Source organism: Malus domestica, chromosome 16, assembly GCF_042453785.1.
Source record: "Malus domestica chromosome 16, GDT2T_hap1".
NCBI classification, from domain to species: domain Eukaryota; kingdom Viridiplantae; phylum Streptophyta; class Magnoliopsida; order Rosales; family Rosaceae; genus Malus; species Malus domestica.
The window spans coordinates 10,119,534-10,138,822 of NC_091676.1; the positions used below are offsets into that span (position 1 = coordinate 10,119,534).

At 40.0% G+C, this 19,289-nt stretch overlaps 1 protein-coding gene across 1 annotated transcript; it reads right to left on the bottom strand.

Moving 5' to 3' along the window:
- Positions 1–541: 541 nt before the first annotated feature.
- LOC103441528 (INCREASED PETAL GROWTH ANISOTROPY 1-like protein 2) lies at positions 542–18,797 on the bottom strand. The gene is made up of 9 exons (XM_008380206.4): positions 18,588–18,797; positions 17,049–17,185; positions 11,913–12,467; positions 11,225–11,662; positions 10,994–11,125; positions 10,487–10,668; positions 10,278–10,389; positions 1,459–1,602; positions 542–1,079 (listed from the first exon to the last, which is right to left on the bottom strand). Exons 3-9 carry the CDS (start codon positions 12,447–12,449, stop codon positions 966–968), a joined length of 1,659 nt encoding a protein of 552 aa, XP_008378428.2. The 5' UTR covers positions 12,450–12,467; positions 17,049–17,185; positions 18,588–18,797; the 3' UTR covers positions 542–965.
- Between the last annotated feature and the right edge of the window lie 492 nt (positions 18,798–19,289).

Here is a 19,289-nt window from a genome sequence, read left to right on the forward strand (position 1 = left end):
GAATAAATAAAATAAAAATAACGGACTTGATTAAATAAAATATGTAACAAGTGTTAATAAAATTATTTTTTGATTCATGTGTTGGTAAACGTATGCTATACACTCATACTTAAAGGGTGAAGACAAGACAACCATGAATTGATGGCCCAATGGTAAAAGACGGTTGCGAGGCTCTCATCATATTAAAAACTGGAGGTTTTGGGTTCGAAACCCACTACTAGTGTGGAAGCCAAATTTGTGGTGAGGTTTTGGGTTCGAAACCCGCTACTAGTGTGGAAGCCAAATTTGTGGTTAGGGGAGGCTGAAATGCCTCTGTGGGTCTTTCAGGCACCCATAAAGGGTAGATAACCGTAATTAACCACTAGTTGCCCTCCTTTTAAGAAAAAACAAAGGATGACAGCAAGACAAACATGGGACAAAAGGCAATGCCAAGTTCCAACCAACCAACAATCTTACCAGCAATCGCTTTGGCAATGAACAACAAGTAGAACCATGTTTCAAACACACCTGTGCTAAATTTATAAATTTCTTTAGATTAAACTAATCACAATCTATGGATATCTTATTACGAAGCAAAAGGGCGATTAAATATACAGTCAAGATTGTTTGATGATTATACACAAAAAAACAGACTGAAAAGTATATAATCCGTAGATATCTTTTACGGTATCTGTTACCATAGCCAGTTGATACAGTAGTAGGAGCTTCGGGGGGAATCGAACCCTGGCACAGTAAACGCCCGTTTTAGGGGCATCCCGAGTCACCGTTCACTTCTCAACGCTTCACAAAATTTGATCGTAAACCTTTTTGGGTCGGATTATTCAGTTTCTGTTTGCAGCTGGGAGATGAGGTTCTTGCAAACTTCAAAAAATCCAAGGGTAACGGAAGAGGAAAGTAGTTAACTAATCCTTTTAACTTTCTTAAGAACCTACAAGTGGCAGCAACAAGTCTCTCGTTGTAGTTTGTTAGGAAGATGCTATGCCTGCCAATAGCTCTCGGGAACCTCCTAAGTGTCCCGGTACTCGCTGCCTTATTTCTTCGAAAGCACATAATGTTTCAGAGTCGAGACCTCCGGCAAACTGCAGACATGCATACCAGGAAACATAATGAGAAGAGAATTTCACAATATAGGAGATCAGAGGGGTGAAAAAGAGAGGATGTTAATCAAGGGCACCTAGAAAGATCAAGAAGAAAGTCGACAAACCATTCCATGGTGATTCATATGTGAATTCGGCTACTAAAATTATAATATGCTTGAAGATGTTTTTAAAGTTTTGGTTCGTTCAAATTGTCCAAACCACCAGAATACTGCCTTACAAAATAAAAATTTAGTCCTGAAGTTCATCATATGTCCAGTCTCCATACACCTACTGTAAGGGGAAAACAACCCGATCTAATTGCCGTTACTTTCCATACCATAGCTACTAACAACGTAGAAAATGCTAACTCAAGAATTACCTGGTGAGCCCTATATGCAAAATGCACACCCTGAAGCAGAAGAGATTCTTGACTTGACTCTCTGTCTGAATTCCGAATGGATTCAAGCTCCAACGTCACTCTCTTCATGTAAATATTAGCCAGATTCATGGAAGCCCGCTTTATCTGCACCATTTGGGATTACTTCAGTTCACCTCAAATAAAATGTAAATACAAGCAATTTCTGAACCAGTGACTAAATAAAGATGAGAAGAAGGCTTTAAAATTATTCATGGCATAAGCTGACAGGTAACTCCGCCTATGTCTTACATGGCCGGTCCCAAGCCCGGATAAAGGAGGAGGGGGAGGGCGTCAGGTAGTCGACAGCCGGCACTCCATGATCACGTCGAATCCTTATGAAAATGAATCCAGAACAAAATCGCGCTAAAGCTAGGGCGTCACCCGTAAGTGGCGCGCTGTGTGGCCCGAGCACAGTGATAAGTGAGCAAGGGTCGCTGTATCTCCATCGGCACCCGGATGCAGTGTTAAATGAGCAAGGGGGCCATAGAAACTTCTTTTCGAACGACTCCACTCAAAGTTGTTTGGGAGCATATGCTCCTATCAACTTTACCCGGGACACACAAAAGAAGTACTTTGATCCTATTAGACGGAGGAGGGTGAAGAAGCTAGGACAGAAGGGTAGAGTTCAAGAGAGCAAAATGCGTTTAGGAACGTGGAATATAGGAACCTTAACGGGAAAATCTATGGAAGTAGTGGAAGTTATGGTGAGGAGAAGGATAAATATTATGTGCCTACAAGAAACTAAGTGGGTTGGTAGTAAGGCAAAGGATCTAGAAAACTCAGGGTTTAAACTTTGGTATTCGGGCACAAATAGAACGAGAAACGGTGTTGGCATCATCGTGGACAAGACCTTGGTACAAGATGTTGTAGATGTCAAGAGGGTAGGAGATAGAATCATGGCAATCAAGATTGTAATAGGACAAGAACTTATCAATGTGATTAGTGCGTACGCACCTCAAGTAGGGTTGGATACGAGTTCGAAGGAGAAATTTTGGGAAGATCTTGGAGACTTGGTGCAAGGAATTGCTCAGACGGAGAAGTTATTTATAGGAGGAGATTTAAATGGACACGTGGGCAGGGAGACAGGCAACTATGGAGGTTTTCATGGTGGCCATGGTTTTGGGGAGAGAAACGAGGATGGGGAAGCTATCTTGGATTTTGCAATGGCATATGATCTCTTCTTAGCCAACACCTTCTTTAAGAAGAGAGAAGAACATGTGATCACCTACAAGAGTGGGTCGTCAAAAACACAAATAGATTTTCTTCTAATGAGGAAAGGGGATCGTATAACTTGTAAGGATTGCAAAGTTATACCAGGAGAGAGCGTGGCTAATCAACATCGCTTGTTGGTGATGGATGTACATATCAAAAGAGTAAGACAAAAGAACAAGACTTGGAAGTGCCCAAGGACTAGATGGTGGAATCTAAAAGAAGAAAAACAAGCCATTTTCAAAGAGAAGGTAATCACCCAATGTGTGTGGGATAGAGAGGGGGAAGCTAGCCAAATGTGGGATTCCATGGCTAGTTGTATCCGAAAAGTAGCAAAAGAGGTATTAGGAGAGTCCAAGGGCTTTGCCCCACACCAAAAGGAATCTTGGTGGTGGAATGAGGAGGTACAAACGAAGGTGAAGGCTAAGAAGGAATGTTGTAAAGCCTTATACAAGGAGAGGACCGATGAAAATGGTGAAAGGTATAGAAAAGCGAAGCAAGAGGCGAAGAAAGCTGTCAGAGAAGCTAAGTTAGCGGCTTACGACGATATGTATAAACGACTAGATACCAAAGAAGGAGAGTTGGATATCTATAAACTATCTAGAGCAAGGGAAAAGAAGACAAGGGACCTAAACCAAGTGAGGTGCATCAAGGATGATGATGGAAAGGTTCTTGCTACAGAGAACGCGGTTAAAGACAGATGGAGAGGTTATTTTCATAATCTTTTCAATAAAGGACATGAAATGAGTGCTTCTTTAGGGGAGTTGAGTAACTCAGAAGAGTGTAGAAACTACTCTTTTTATCGTCGAATCCGGAAGGAAGAAGTGGTTGTAGCTTTGAAGAAGATGAAGCATAAAAAAGCAATAGGCCCAGACGATATACCAATCGAAGTGTGGAAACTTTTGGGAGAGACAGGTATAACATGGCTCACTGACCTTTTCAATAGGATTTTGAAAACGAAGAAGATGCCAAATGAGTGGCGAACGAGCACTTTGGTGCCTATCTACAAGAATAAGGGCGACGTACAAAATTGCATGAACTATAGAGGTATTAAGCTAATGAGTCATACAATGAAGCTCTGGGAGAGAGTCATTGAGCATAGATTGAGGCAAGAGACACGGGTTTCGGACAACCAATTCGGGTTCATGCCAGGGCGCTCAACCATGGAGGCAATCTATCTCTTACGAAGATTGATGGAAAGATATAGAGATGGGAAAAAGGATTTACACATGGTCTTTATAGATTTGGAAAAAGCGTATGATAGGGTCCCAAGAGACATTCTTTGAAGGATTTTAGAGAAGAAAGGAGTACGAGTAGCATATATCCAAGCTATAAAGGATATGTATGAAGGAGCAAAGACTGCCGTAAGAACTCATGAAGGACAAACCGAAAGCTTTCCCATAACTGTAGGATTACATCAAGGCTCATCCTTAAGTCCTTACCTTTTTGCGTTGGTAATGGATGAGTTAACAGGACATATTCAAGATGATATTCCTTGGTGTATGCTTTTCGCAGACGATATAGTGTTGATAGATGAAACTCAGGAAGGGGTAAATGCAAAGCTTAACCTTTGGAGAGAAGTGTTGGAATCTAAAGGTCTTCGCCTAAGCCGATCAAAGACAGAATATATGGAGTGCAAGTTCAGTGCAAATGGAGGCCAAAACGAGTTAGGGGTGAGGATCAGAGATCAAGAAATACCAAAGAGCGACCGTTTTCGTTACCTAGGATCTATCTTGCAAAAGAACGGAGAATTAGATGGAGATCTCAACCATAGAATACAAGCTGGATGGATGAAGTGGAAGAGTGCATCCGGCGTGTTGTGTGACCGCCGTATGCCACTGAAGCTCAAGGGAAAATTTTATAAGACGGCAATAAGGCCGGCGATGCTGTATGGCACAGAATGTTGGGCGGTGAAACATCAACACGTACACAAAATGGGTGTAGCGGAGACGAGGATGCTTCGTTGGATGTGTGGGCACACGAGAAAGGATAAGATTAGGAATGAGGATATCCGGGGTAAAGTAGGAGTAGCCGAAATTGAAGGAAAGATGAGAGAAAATCGGTTACGGTGGTTTGGACATGTGCAAAGAAGGCCTACTGACGCTCCGATTAGAAGATGCGACTATGGGACAGAGGTTCAGGGCCGAAGGGGTAGAGGAAGACCTAGGAAAACTTTGGAAGAGACTCTAAGAAAAGACTTAGAGTACTTGGATCTAACGAAGGACATGACACAGGATCGAGCACAATGGCGTTCTAAGATTCATATAGCCGATCCCACTCAGTGACTTGGATTTTCCAAGTCTCCAACTGAGAAGTTTTCCTCACTCGGGAAATTAAGGGAACACTACCCCAACCTACATGCTCCACTCAGAAAGCTTCAACATACAAGCTTCAACAAAAGAAAATTCAAAGAACTTAGCGAAGAAGGCTTTTTGGTGTATTTAACACAATACGTTGAAATGAAGGAAAGCTTATTTATTGATATCCCCGATAAGCTACAAATATGTACATATACATGAGTCAAAATAAACACACAAGAGGGAGCCTTCACAAAGGTTGCTTAGGAGAAGTCTCAGCAGTCGGTAGAGCCCCAGAAAGAGAAGGCACCGGAGGGGGATCATTTGGAGCCTCAGTACTGGACAGAACCCTAGAAGGAGGAGGCATCAGAGGTTGATCATTTGGAGCTTCATTACGCGGTACAGCCCCAGAAGACGAAGGCAATAAATGCCTTTGGAACAAACCCACAAATCTCTGATGATCAAGTAAAACCTGACCATCAGTTTCCTTCATCTGGTCAAGCTTCCTCTTCATGTTTGTAGCATAGTCATGTGCGAGCCGGTGCAACTGTTTATTCTCATGCTTGAGCCCTCTAATCTCCTGTTTGAGACTCATCACTTCAGCCGCCAATGATTCAACTTGGCGGGTTCGAGCAAATAGGCGTTGGGCCATATTAGACACAGAACCTGCACACTGAACATTGAGAGCCAGCGAATCCTTAACAGCTAACTCATCTGACCGTTTGGAAAGTAGTCTGTTATCTTTGGGAGTGAGAAGGTTCCTGGCCACCACCGCAGCGGTCATATCATTCTTCATCACGGAATCCCCAACGGTAAGAGGACCAGTAGGGGAGACGAAGGATGGGCGCCATATGTTGTCTGGAGAAGGCGGGGCTGCCTCTTCAATAAGGTTCAAGTCAAAACGACGGTCGGAGGGGCCAGACATTTTCAAAGGTGTTGAAGAGAGAAGAGGTCGGACAAATCAAGATCTTAGAAGTGCAAGAATGAAGCTTCTACTGGTGGAGATTCAAGTGTGCTTTGGAACTTAATGCCAGCCCCTATAAAAATCTGCACTCGACGGAGCTTCAGAAATCGAAGAGACGCCTGCTCAGAAATCGAAGAGGCGTTTGCTTTCTCAAAAGCTGAGCTGCTTAGAGATCACGAGGGTTGATCTCAGAAATCGAAGAGGCGTTTGCTTTCTCAAAAGTTGGGCTGCTCAAAGACCACGAAGGCCGATCTCAGAAATCGAAGAGGCGCTCGCTTTCTCAAAAGCTGGGCTCCCCAGAGATCACGAGGGCCGATCTCAAAAATCGAAGAGGCACCTACTTTTCCAGCCTTGTCAGCACCTGTCACACGCACACTCAGCTTTGCGGAAATTATGGGCATTCTGTCGAAAACTTCTGGGGAAGTAGAAAACACATGAATCTTACTGTTCAATCACCCACTTCCCACACGCAACAATAGCTCATGGGTACCACAGATAACTTTGCCAAAGTTCTCTGCCAAGGTTGAGCACGTGAAGCTTGCAGCTCCCACTACATCGCTCTGACCAAGAAGGGTAAAAGAATAGCAAAGAAACAGCACTAACAAAGTTTAGACCCATAAATTTTGAAGGTCTAGCTACCATATTATTACCCACAAGGGTAAAGGAACAGTACCACTGCTGGATAATTGGAAAGTCCCTGTGTGTCAACCTCTGTGCTTCGTGGCAAGGTAGACTAGCAAACATGCCCAACCTTTACTCACATTCGAGAAAACACTCCCAATAAGATTGCTTGCTCCAAAATCGAAGAGGCACCGTCCTCCGAATCTCGAGAGCCAGACTCCCAACATGACTACTTTATTAAAAATCGAAGAGAGGGTAAAGGAACAGTACCATTGCTGGATAATTGGAAAGTCCCTGTGTGTCAACCTCTGTGCTTCGTGGCAAGGTAGACTAGCAAACATGCCCAACCTTTACTCACATTCGAGAAAACACTCCCAACAAGATTGCTTGCTCCAAAATCGAAGAGGCACCGCCTTCCGAATCTCGAGAGCCAGACTCCCAACATGATTACTTTCTCAAAAATCGAAGAGACACTGCTCCCCGAATCTTCGAGAGCCAGACCCCCAGCCTGATTGCTTTCTCAAAAATCGATGAGGCATCGTTCTCCGAATCAATCGAAGAGGCGCTCGCTTTCTCAAAAGCTGGGCTGCTCAGAGACCACGAGGGCCGATCTCAGAAATCGAAGAGGCACCTACTTTTCTAGCCTTGTCAGCACCTGTCACACGCACACTCAGCTTTGCAGAAATTATGGGCATTTTGTCGAAGATTTCTGGTGAAGTAGAAAGCACATGAATCTTACTGTTCAATTACCCACTTCCCACACGCAACAATAGCTCATGGGTACCACAGATAACTTTGCCAAAGTTCTCTGCCAAAGTTGAGCACGTGAAGCTTGCAGCTCCCACTAAATCGCTCTGACCAAGAAAGGTAAAAGAATAGCAAAGAAACAGCACTAACAAAGTTTAGACACATAAATTTTGAAGGTCTAGCTACCATATTATTACCCACAAGGGTAAAGGAACAGTACCACTGCTGGATAATTGGAAAGTCCCTGTGTGTCAACCTCTCTGCTTCGTGGCAAGGTAGACTAGCAAACATGCCCAACCTTTACTCACATTCGAGAAAACACTCCCAACAAGATTGCTTGCTCCAAAATCGAAGAGGCACCGTCCTCCGAATCTCGAGAGCCAGACTCCCAACATGACTACTTTCTCAAAATCGAAGAGAGGGTAAAGGAACAGTACCATTGCTGGATAATTGGAAAGTCCCTGTGTGTCAACCTTTGTGCTTCGTGGCAAGGTAGACTAGCAAACATGCCCAACCTTTACTCACATTCGAGACAACACTCCCAACAAGATTGCTTGCTCCAAAATCGAAGAGGCACCGCCCTCCGAATCTCGAGAGCCAGACTCCCAACATGATTACTTCCTCAAAAATCGAAGAGACACTGCTCTCCGAATCTCGAGAGCCAGACCCCCAACATGATTGCTTTCTCAAAAATCGAAGAGGCATCGTTCTCCGAATCTCGAGAGCCAGATACCACAGACCACTTTTTCAAAGTGCTCTGACAGAGTTAAAACATGTGAAACTGACAGCTCCCACTACCGTGCTATGACCAAGCAGGGTAAAGGAATAGCATTACTACTTGTTGTTAGGGAGACTTCTATATATGTCGACCTCCATCCCCAACGGACAGGCAGACCTGCAAAAATGCTCAACCCTTCATCATATCTGAGAGGGCACTCCCAACGAAGCATTTCAAAATATTCAGCTTTCTTTCCCCCCGATAATACCTCTGCAAACAAGCTATACTAGAGCAAGAATATCTCATATCATCAGGGTTAAAAGCAAGAGTATCCCATATCATGCTTTTTCCCTGTCTTTTCCTTTGGCCTTGTTTTTACCTGTAAGACAAGGAGAAAGAGAGCAATCAGTCAGCACTTGGAATCAAGCTTCCAGCCAGGAACTGACTTCCTGGAACCCCTTACCTGATTACTTACCTGGCATTGCTCTCGAGTACTCATCTTCAACATCTTATGTTTCCAGGGAAGATTCCGCATCTGCTTGAGGAACAGATAGGGCAAGTGCGAAGGATACAAGGAAGCATGTGGAGACAAGCGTAACAGCACACGTGCCGATACATCCATTACTCTGTCAAAAGCAAAAGTATCCCATATCAGTAGGGTGGAACGTACTCTAGATTTGATGGACTTGTTTTGACCCTCAAATTCTTCAGTCGGCCTTATACTCTGGAGGAAACCAGAAAACCCTCCAGCTCAGTTCAAGAATAAGCCTGTGGAAAGTTACTTCTTCAAAAGCAAAAGTATCTCATATCATCTCTCCTCATTTTTCTTCTCTTTATCCTTCATGCTGTTGCAAGACGGGGAGAAGGTGAACAATCAGTCGGAGCTCTGATTGCTTACCTTGTCTGTCACCTCTTTCAGCAGACCCCCTAGCTCGGCGACTTGGGGGACTCCTACTACATGATTTGTATCGCGCTTGACCAAGCCTGAAACTACAAGTAAGCTTCAAGTGAAATTGATACATTACCTTGTGCATCTCCACCAGTTAAAGATACCACCCCTGGATGGAGGAAAAGTACTTCCAGAGAAGATGCCACATCTACCTATGAGACTATTAAGGCAAGTCAAGACGACACCACACTCCGATACTTAGAAGTTTCGTGATTACGTGATCATTCTCCCACAATATTTCCTAATGTCATTTGTACTAAATCATTCACTTGTACTCACTAAAGGAGAGCTTGAACCTATGTACTTGTGTAAACCCTTCACAATTAATGAGAACTCTTCTATTCCGTGGACGTAGCCAATCTGGGTGAACCACGTACATCTTGTGTTTGCTTTCCTATCTCTATCCATTTATATACTTATCCACACTAATGACCGGAGCAATCTAGCGAAGATCACAAAAAGCGACCGTTTTCGCTACCTAGGATCTATCTTGTAAGAGAACGGAGAATTAGATAGAGATCTCAACCATAGAATACGAGCTGGATGGATGAAGTGTAAGAGCGCATCCGGCGTGTTGTGTGACCGTCGTAGGCCACTGAAGTTCAAGGGAAAATTTTATAGGACGGCAATAAGGCCAGCGATGTTGTATGGCACAGAATGTTGGGCGGTGAAGCATCAACACGTACACAAAATGGGTGTAGCGGAGATGAGGATGCTTCGTGGGATGTGTGGGCACACGAGAAAGGATAAGATTGGGAATGAGGATATCCGAGGTAAAGTAGGAGTAGCCGAAATTGTAGGAAAGATGAGAGAAAATCGGCTCCGGTGATTTGTACATGTGCAAAGAAGGCCGACTGACGCTCCGGTTCGAAGATGTGACTACGGGACAGAGGTTCAGGGCCGAAGGGGTAGAGGAAGACCTAGGAAAACTTTGGAAGAGACTCTAAGAAAAGACTTAGAGTACTTGGATCTAACGGAGGACATGACACAAAACCGAGCGCAATGGCGTTCTAGGATTCATATAGCCGACCCCACTTAGTGGGAAAAGGCTTTGTTGTTGTTGTTGTTGTATAAGCTGACAGGTGATGAGATAAAACAGAGTTAGTCACTAAGAACAGCGGAGATGTGCAGATATGGCTCCGTAGTAAGTTTAATCTACCCAAGAAATGAAGATACTTAAAAGGTTTTCACCATGCTGAAATTCTTTAGTTCTTAAATTAACTACACGATTTCCTTAGACTCCAATATATTATAAAACACAAAAGAAAGGCATACCTTACTCACAATCCCTGAATCGAGCATCCAATCAGTTGGGATTTTCAATTCCTGATAAGAACGCATAACTGAATTTCTTAACTTAATTAACCGTTGTATGCTTCGCTCGGACCTTAAACAATGAGACGAGAGAGAGCAACATTAGCGTTCTAAGCCTGGGAAGTGGTATATTTTTAATGAATACAGAAGATATTTCATAAAATTCTTACTTGTCTAATAAGCCAGCAATCTTCTTCAAGGCAGCTGCACATGGAATGTCAGTGTCATCCTTATAACAAGAAATCTCACTTTCTAACAGTTTAAGGTCACGATATTCAATTGCAGCTTCTCGCATGGCATCAGCCTTCCTCTCAGGCCACTTGAAATGCTTTAGGACAGCCCGTTCATCTGCCTGTTGAAGGCACAAAGATGTTAGATTTAGCAACCCATTTATGTATCTCTGAATCTCTGGACCAATTAAGCATCTGCCAAAACAATCTAGTAGGAGTACAAAGTTTCAAAATTTTCCAAACTCTTGGTGATGTAAAATTAATGTCTGTTAACCCCTCCTAAACGGAAAAAACTAATGCAAGATGAGCTGAATCCCAACGAAAGCCTACCGGTCTACCATCTTAACATAAGTTGCAACTGATCTAGAAAATTTCGACTTCTACTCATGGATGGTGCGTTAAATAAGATTCTTTGCTGATGTTAGGAAATTAGGAATTAGAAATTACCAAAGATGAGAGTTCAACATCAAGCCAATCCACAAACTTTAGGACATCTTCTATATCGGTATATGCTGCAGCCAGCACTTTCCGGATAAGGTCATTGATGAACTCTCCTTTTGTTTGAACGTCTGCTTTTATCTGGAACCAAAAAATGTCATTGGACAATGATTCAAACTTCGAGCGAAATTCAGCAGAGACAAAAGAAGCAATAAGATAATCAAAATCTTTAATGCTTACAGCTAAAAGATGTGCTGAACGGTTTTGAATTTCTCCAACAACGCTATTATGTGCACTAGTAGCTGCCGGTTTATGATGGTTTCGAGATTCCGGAGAATCCATCTTCACCTCTTGCTTCCTCAGTGAGTGATAAAATTCTACAAGTGCTGGAGCCTTCTGAGTGGTACCGCCAGTTGCTCTCACAGAGAACTGGGGTGGGTGTGGGGGCGGGGGTTGGAGCCGAAGTGATGGTGGAGGTGGGGGTGGTGGTGGTGGTCTGCATTGGGTGGCGGAAACTCTAGGAATTGCAGATTTTGGTGGCGGAGGAGGTGGTGCTTTAACAGGAGGACTTGTTTCATTGACTGCATCTTTCTTAACTACTGAGCGTTCTAATTTGTTGGCAATGAGTTTCTGAAGGTCTTTGAACTTAGGGCTCTGGTATTCTCCATTTGTCTCCCTCTACAAAAACAGAACACGAAATTAAAATTAGAAATAATAAAATTCCAATTTCCAACGAAGAAATCGAATTTTCTGTCAAAGAACAGAATCAATATTAGTTTTAAAAGAGAAAATACACAATCAAATATTAACACCACGGCTCTATGCACCGGAGTTCTAATCAACTGGTGCAATTTAGATTAGTTAAAAGTAGAATATCGCTTGGGTAAAGAAAACAATTACAGACCATGAAAGTTAAAAGAGTCTTTACCTGTTCAGGAGTGGCAGAAGCTGAAATCTTTGCCTCAGCAGCGGCAAGATTCCGAGAGAGGCTTTCGTTCTGCGACTGCAGCTCCACGTTAAAACCCTGAGTCTTATCCAGCTCCGCCTTCAGCGCCGCCACCTCTGCCCGCAACCCGGCGATCAAACTCTCACTCATCTCCAGCTTTTCCTCTAATTCTCTGTTTTTCCCATGTGGGTCGTCTTCATTCAGACCATTTCTCTTGGAATTGGATTCCACCGCCCTCAGCCGCCGCGGTCTCGAGAACTGCTCGGCGGCCTGGCGATTTCCGGTCCGACCCACAATCTTAATCTCCTCAAGTTCCTTGCTTTTCTGAGATCCCAACACCAACTCCCCAGATTTCGGCTTGTTGCTGAGCAGAAGAGCCCTCCCCGTACTCCTCGAACTCTCTGAATTCACATCTGGGGATACCGACTTTGCTCTTGCCGGTCTCGCAGCAGTCGGAGACTCCTTTGCTCTGGAAGAAGCTGAAGCTCTGAGATAAGATTTGGTCGTCTGGCTAGACATGTTTCAAGCAACCTGCGACTGCAACAACAAATGTGCAAACAGAGATTTTACTTTTTTTCTGTTGGATTTTCCGTACTGCAGTGTTGGTGCATGAATGCATATGCGGAGCAGTTGACTTTTTAAACTACTAAAAGCCATCTTTTTCTTTTCATCAATGGCACTGATGAACTGAATTACAATCGAAGCTGCGCATGACTGAATCTCAGATTCTCAGTGGATTGCTGACATGCGGACCACACCGCACCGAATCAAACCACTTTTTCTTGGCCACTACTCAGATTCTCGGTGTCAAGAAAATCTGCAGACAACCTTTAAGTTGAGGCTATGGAGAATCTTGGGATGATGAGAACTCAAGTTTAATGTAACATTCCATTTGTGTTTGCTTTGGTGTTATTGTGTTTTATCAGTTTCTGTGCACATAAATGAATTTTCTGTTTAATGCGTATTTTAATTCTAATTTTAGAATTAAATTTGGTGAGCAACAAACGTACTACTCTGGGGCGTTATGTGGGAATTTTTTTTTTTTGAACAAATGATAGTATTTATACTAAAGGATGTGACGGTTGGGTAAATTTTATAATGAGCTAACAGTATTGCGATTCAAATTCGTCTTAGCGATTTAATTGTTCATAATATTTTATAGGAATATTGCCACATTCTCCACCTTTTAATTTTCTATGTTAATAGCTACAATTTGTTTTGAACAAGCACGATATTATCTACACTAAGATCATCTCCAACTGAAGGCTCCAAAGGGTCAGAGGGTCGAAAATAACCCTAAAACTGTCTCCAACCGAAGGCCAGACCAAAAGGTTCGTGGGCCTCATTGGACAAAAAAGGGCCAAAGGGCCAACCGATCGGCCCCGAGCCGGGCTAAAATTTTTGAATCTCAACGGCTAGTTGACGTCAACTAGCCGTTATTTTTGAATTTTTTTTAACAGTCTTTTACATTTTGTTTGGGCCAAAATTTTAAAAAGAATATTTAATTAAGGCCTAGAAAGGTCCCCTAAATATAAGCTTCCAATTAGAGATGGTAAATGTGCATTTATACATGGTAAATAAATGTGTATTTAATTTAAGTTGTTGTAGTTTTAAATTTAAATAATATGTTTGACCCTATGACCCTCGGTTGGAGATGGTTTTTTGTGACAGGTTTAAAACAAGCCCTATGGCCCTCAGTTGGAGATGATAAGAAATATGACCATGCACTGTTCATTAAAATATTAATTTCTTGGAGAGCCAAGGGCTAAAACGAGACATTTGGCCAGCCATCGGTTAGAGATGGCCTAAGGGGAGGGGTGGGCTTAGCCTCACAATAGGCTAACTCGCTTTTGACAAGAATCGAACTTAAGACCTCTCACTTACAAGTGAAGAGAAATACCACTAGACCGTATACTAAGTGACCATAGCTACAAAGCAATTGATCTTTTTATCAATTCATGCATAATTCAGGTGCACATTATCCGTTTTAGTATAACTCTCGTAAAATGTATATAGGTCTATTTTTAAACTTGGATCCTCTTTGTGAGGATCTCGGGACTTCATCAATTATGTTCGTTTATCATACATCGTGTGTTCATAAATTCTTTTAAATATTTTTATTTAAAATTAAACTCAAACAGTACTTGATAAAAACTGACCGCACGATATACGATGAACGATTGACGGATCCCCAAGATCATCACCAAAAGAATCCGAAGAGGGTCTATTTTTTATAGTGATGTTGAAATTCATGTCTTATTCTGTCGAAATCAAATTTACAAAGTCTTCTTCTAACAAATAATCACAGAAAATCAATATTGAACTCCCGCTTAAACCAAAGATTACCATTAGAAACCACAAATTCTTATAGAAAGACGCTAAAAATTCGCACAACAAACTCAATTAAAAAAGTGGTGCTGCTGCACAAGATTCGAACAAAGAAAAAATCTTTGAAAGTGGCCCTCTTAATTTTTATTTATTTATTTTGTATTTATTTGTAATTAATTTGTCATTCATTTTGTCTGCATTTAAATACAGAAAACAACTCAGAAACGTGAATTTAGCATCTTATAATATTTGCCATCGTACATTTAAATACAATGATGTGTCCATCATGCTCAGGTCGTCGTACTGGAGTCTTAAATTTACTCATGACTCATGAGAAAATAATTGGATGATGAGGATCATTGCCAACGGTGAGTTCTTTATGCTTAAAAACCAATCATTGTCCCCTCCTAAGCTCAAACTACAAGATTTTGATGAACATTCATGTTGTCTTCTAAGCTCAAACTGCTCCCTCTCCAAATGGTTGGTTGCGATGTCACAATTATGGGCGATTGGATTAGTTTTCCCACACAAAATTATCCCATTGGATTAATTATAGGAGAAATTAGGTTCTCATCCCTCATTTTACTACTCCATTGATTAAAACCTTATTTTTTTTAATTTTTTATTAAGGTCCTTGGATATTAATAACATAATTAATTATTTCAATAATAAAATATTTTTACCTAAAAATATCCATTTAGAGTTAAAAATGTTACAATTAGTATATTTATATTTATGGCTAAATTTTTTATCATATATTTTTATTTTTAGTTTGTAGTTGTACCCATTTTTAATTTGTACCAATTTTATTTTCAGTTTAATTTGTACCCATTTATTAATTTCTTTTTGTGCCCATATTTTTTAAAGTTTTATTTGTATTTCTGCCCATGTGTTTACCATGACGTGATATTTTATAATTAATCAATGATAGAAAAATTACATATGATATATTTATGTTTTATGGCTAAACTTTGTATCATATATTTATATTTTTAGTTTGTACCCACTTTTAATTTGCAACCTTTTTTTTTAAATTTGTAGTATTTTATTTTTAGTTTGAATTTGTACCCATGTATTAATTTCTTTTTGTGCCATATTTTTTAAAATTTCATTTGTACTCATAATTTTTTTTAATCTTTTATTTGTACCCTAATTTATTTATAATTTACCCATTCTTCTTCATTAATGTACTACTTTGTTATATGTGAAATGTACCAAATTTTTTTTTAACACTATGGATACATTCTTTTGCCAATTATTATTTCTTATTGTTACATAGTTTTTGTCCATTTATTCAATTAAAATGTTTGAATTTTTTTATTGTAGCCATTTCTAATAGTATTATAATGAGGGATTTTAAATTTATAGGATTATAAATCTCATAAAATATCAAACAATTAATGTCAAAACTATAAAAATATAAATAGTAATAGTAATATAATGAGGTGTATAAAATCAAGGGACTTTGATCAAACTTTGAATACCATTAAGGTTTTAATCAAAGAGTGTTAGAGACTAAGGACCGCATCCAAAGCATCCCTTAATTATAATTGTAATATTAGGTTTGGTGCATGTTTGGCTTTCTAAACTTGATTCCTAGAGACAATCTTGTATGGCCACTACTTGTTGCAAATTACAGACCGACATTCATATTAAAGCAACTTATTGTGCAAAATGTGTCAAATTTAAATTTAACTACAAATTACATACATACACTTCTATTTTGTTAAGTGTTGTCCTCCAAACATTTGTTTTTCAAATGAGTTGTGTTAACCTCTCTTTGTAGTACCATTGAAGATGTGTTTGTCCTCTCAAAGAAATTGAAAAGAAATCAATATTGGCTTTGTATAGTCATATTTCCATTTGTTTGTTTAAGAAAAAGAAATGTTGGAGAAAATGTACTTTATTGGGGTCCATATACCCTTCTTTTTATTCCTCAATGTCCAAATCAATATTGGGGACGGCTTAAATTAATACATACCCTGTCTTATCTCCCAAGGCAAACAAAGAATATATTTACCAGACAAAACGTTAAGATTTTTGGACACGGACTCGCTAAAGCCTGCTCTACCATTGAGGATCAAAAGATAAGAAAAAATTTCTCACAAAAAAGAAAAGAAAAGATGAGTGGGATTTAGATATTTGTGGCAGGGATTTGAGTAGAAATTAAACTTAGAATTGTCAAGTAGATATTTTAGTATTGGCAAAACTACACTAGCATTATGATTTGATCAAAGGATTATTTATCAAATATTTTAGAAGCACCAATATAAGTTACTTACGTCGAACCTCGTGGATTTAGGCTAAAAGTTCGTCTCTAATTTTTGTTCTTGCTTTCCTCTAATATTATGTGTTTGTTTATTCTTTATTTCGTAGCGTAAAACTACGAGATACGAGATTTTATAAAGGAGTTGATGGGTAGAGGGTGGACAAAAGTTGAGAACGAGGAGTGAAGGGGGTGGCAACTATGCAGCGACGACAGAACAGTTGAAGAGGAGAAAATGGTTGCGAATACGGGGATGAAAAGGGCTGGGTGAAAGGAAAAGAATGATTTCATTCAAAACGTGCATTAGCCGTTTATTTGTGATGAGAGGTCTAAAGATTATTGTTAATTATTCTCAAAGCAATATGCAAATCCAAAAAGCATGGTTCCAAGTTCCAACTAAATCCCACCATAGCTACAGGCTAAGATGAAGCTATGTATTAATTAGAAAATATATAGTGCATGAAAAGACACAAAATGTAAAAGCGCTCGTTGATTGCAGGAGTTAAAAGCCATAAGCACCGTACCTTACTTAACCCTCAAATAAAATGGAAATGAAACTTCTACTCTTTCTCTTTGTGCTTTTCCATCATACATAGACGAAGCGTTGCCTGCATCTGCATATGAATTATGAAACGTTTCCCTGTTTCTGCCGGCCCTGTAGCTGAATGAAATGAAAAGCACTTTCAGTTTGGGGCATGCATGATATGTTCATCATCTGATTCTTCTGAATCACTGCAATTTATGTATGCATATATAACAAACAGTGGTTTCAAGTTCCAATGTGAATCCATGTGATGATAACTAGGTCTGGCTAGCTAGCTTTTAAGATTGCATGTACCAAGTACCACGTTGCATGACTGGGTAAAATTATATGAACTACGTATGCATGACTGGGTAAAATTATGTGATGGTGCTACGAGACCTAAGATTTATCAGGCCTTTTGACCTAACATCTAGACAATCCTTATCGGATGAAATGGGAGCATGTGGATACGTGAATACTCTATTCTAATATCATTTTAAAAAAATGAGTATCTAATTCAAGACCAATTGACGGTGAATGAAGAAACTCATATTTTAAGAAGTTATGCTAATTAGACGTCTATCATTTAACGTGGTATACTCTTAACACTCTAACAGGAAAATGGTATCACAAGAAAATTGATGGTAATCAAAGTGAACATATAGGCTTGAAATTTTGTTAATGCATATTTAGATAAATGGGCGTCAAACATGCCTCATACGTACAAAATTACAAGAGATATCTAGCGCTTGCATGCTGCAATAAATACATAGCGGACCCGTGAAGCCTTTTGGAATGGAACGACACATGCAACAGTGCATGTGAGAGTGGGCAATTGTGACTGGTGAGTCCGTGAAGAATGTGACGTGTGCTTCTGCATGCGCTAGATTCAAAAGCCACCGAAGAGACCCAAAGCTAAGAGAAATTGAAACTGTATGGTGCATGCCCTCCATTTACTACAAAGACGTTATACTTATTGCTCAATTGCCTTAATGAGGTCATGTTTTGTCTCCTATTGAACAAATTATGGACCACCTTAATTAACGGGCTGATGGCCCCTTATACCTTCGGTTTCAATTTTGCATAAGGAACCTGATAAAGTTATCTGAAAGCGGTTTTAGCAATTCGAATTAAAGTAGTATGGTTGATGTTGTTAATTTTGTAGAGGTAACTAATGTTGTTAAAGTTTTGATTATCTAAAAAACGCTTTTAGTGATTCTAAAGGCTTGCTTGGTGTCCAAGATTGAACTGAATTTGATGTATAACTAATTAGATTCAATCATTCAATGCATGTCAAAAGAAGAAATGAATGTCAACTTTCAAATTTTGTTCAAGTTGAAAGAAGAAGATGAATTAGTTATGAAGGATACGTATCCCATCCACCTTGGTCTCTAGTGTGAAATCCGATCTAGTTCTAAACACCAAACGAAGCACAAAAATACTACCAAACAAACAAGCTCACATAATGCAAAGGAGTACTGTGAAGAGCAAGTCTATAGAGATTGTACATGAATTGCAGGTTGCAGAATAACCAGTGTACCTGAAAACTGAAGATCGCATATCCATGGATCCAAACCGCCATAAAAATCACATTTCAGCAAATTTAATTAAGCAGGTCCCAATTAAACATTAATATTGGAAACGAAGAATATGAGCTAAAGTTGATGGAAATTGAAGAACGAAGACTATAGAGAGCTAGGTGGATATTTCAGCAGAGAGAGAACTTTCCCTTTGAAGGGATTAATACTTTGAAAAATATATGCAAGGTTAATAAGATATATAATTAAGTGGTTGGTCAGTTGCAACTTCACATCACAGGATGTGTCATATTTGTTGTTTTTGAATGTGACATATATATGATGAGATGCTGTTTTCATTTAAGTTGATTAAGACTTTCTCTATTCCACGTGATTAATTAAATTCAATCCTTGATTAGTGCTTAACGTTGCATTTACACTGAAGAGATTGACTGATAAACGTCCCTTTCTAATTTAATTACTCCCCGAGAAAATACGTAAGTTTGCAGCATATTGATTAGTGCTTAATAGTTTCACCAAATTAATGCTTGTGGTTAGAGACATTGGTTCTTCTTCAGATATTGCATTATGATGTTTTCTAGAGCATGTGCTTTATCATAATATCATGCTTGTCGCTTGTAGCTTGAGAACCAAGCAAAAACGGACCATTTTTTTCTTCTAAAAGTTTGGTGAACAGGCGGGCGGGTATTTATTTTAGTGCGTGA

What these genes read in the sequence shown, in the direction of transcription:
- LOC103441528 (XM_008380206.4), bottom strand. Translation starts at nt 12,449, where the DNA reads ATGTCTAGCCAGACGACCAAATCTTATCTCAGAGCTTCAGCTTCTTCC. An exon ending in CTTCTGCCACTCCTGAACAG is followed by an intron (nt 11,663 to 11,912) that starts GTAAAGACTCTT and finishes CTGTTTTTGTAG; the next exon opens with AGGGAGACAAATGGAGAATA. An exon ending in ATTCAGGGATTGTGAGTAAG is followed by an intron (nt 1,603 to 10,277) that starts GTATGCCTTTCT and finishes CAAATGGTGCAG; the next exon opens with ATAAAGCGGGCTTCCATGAA.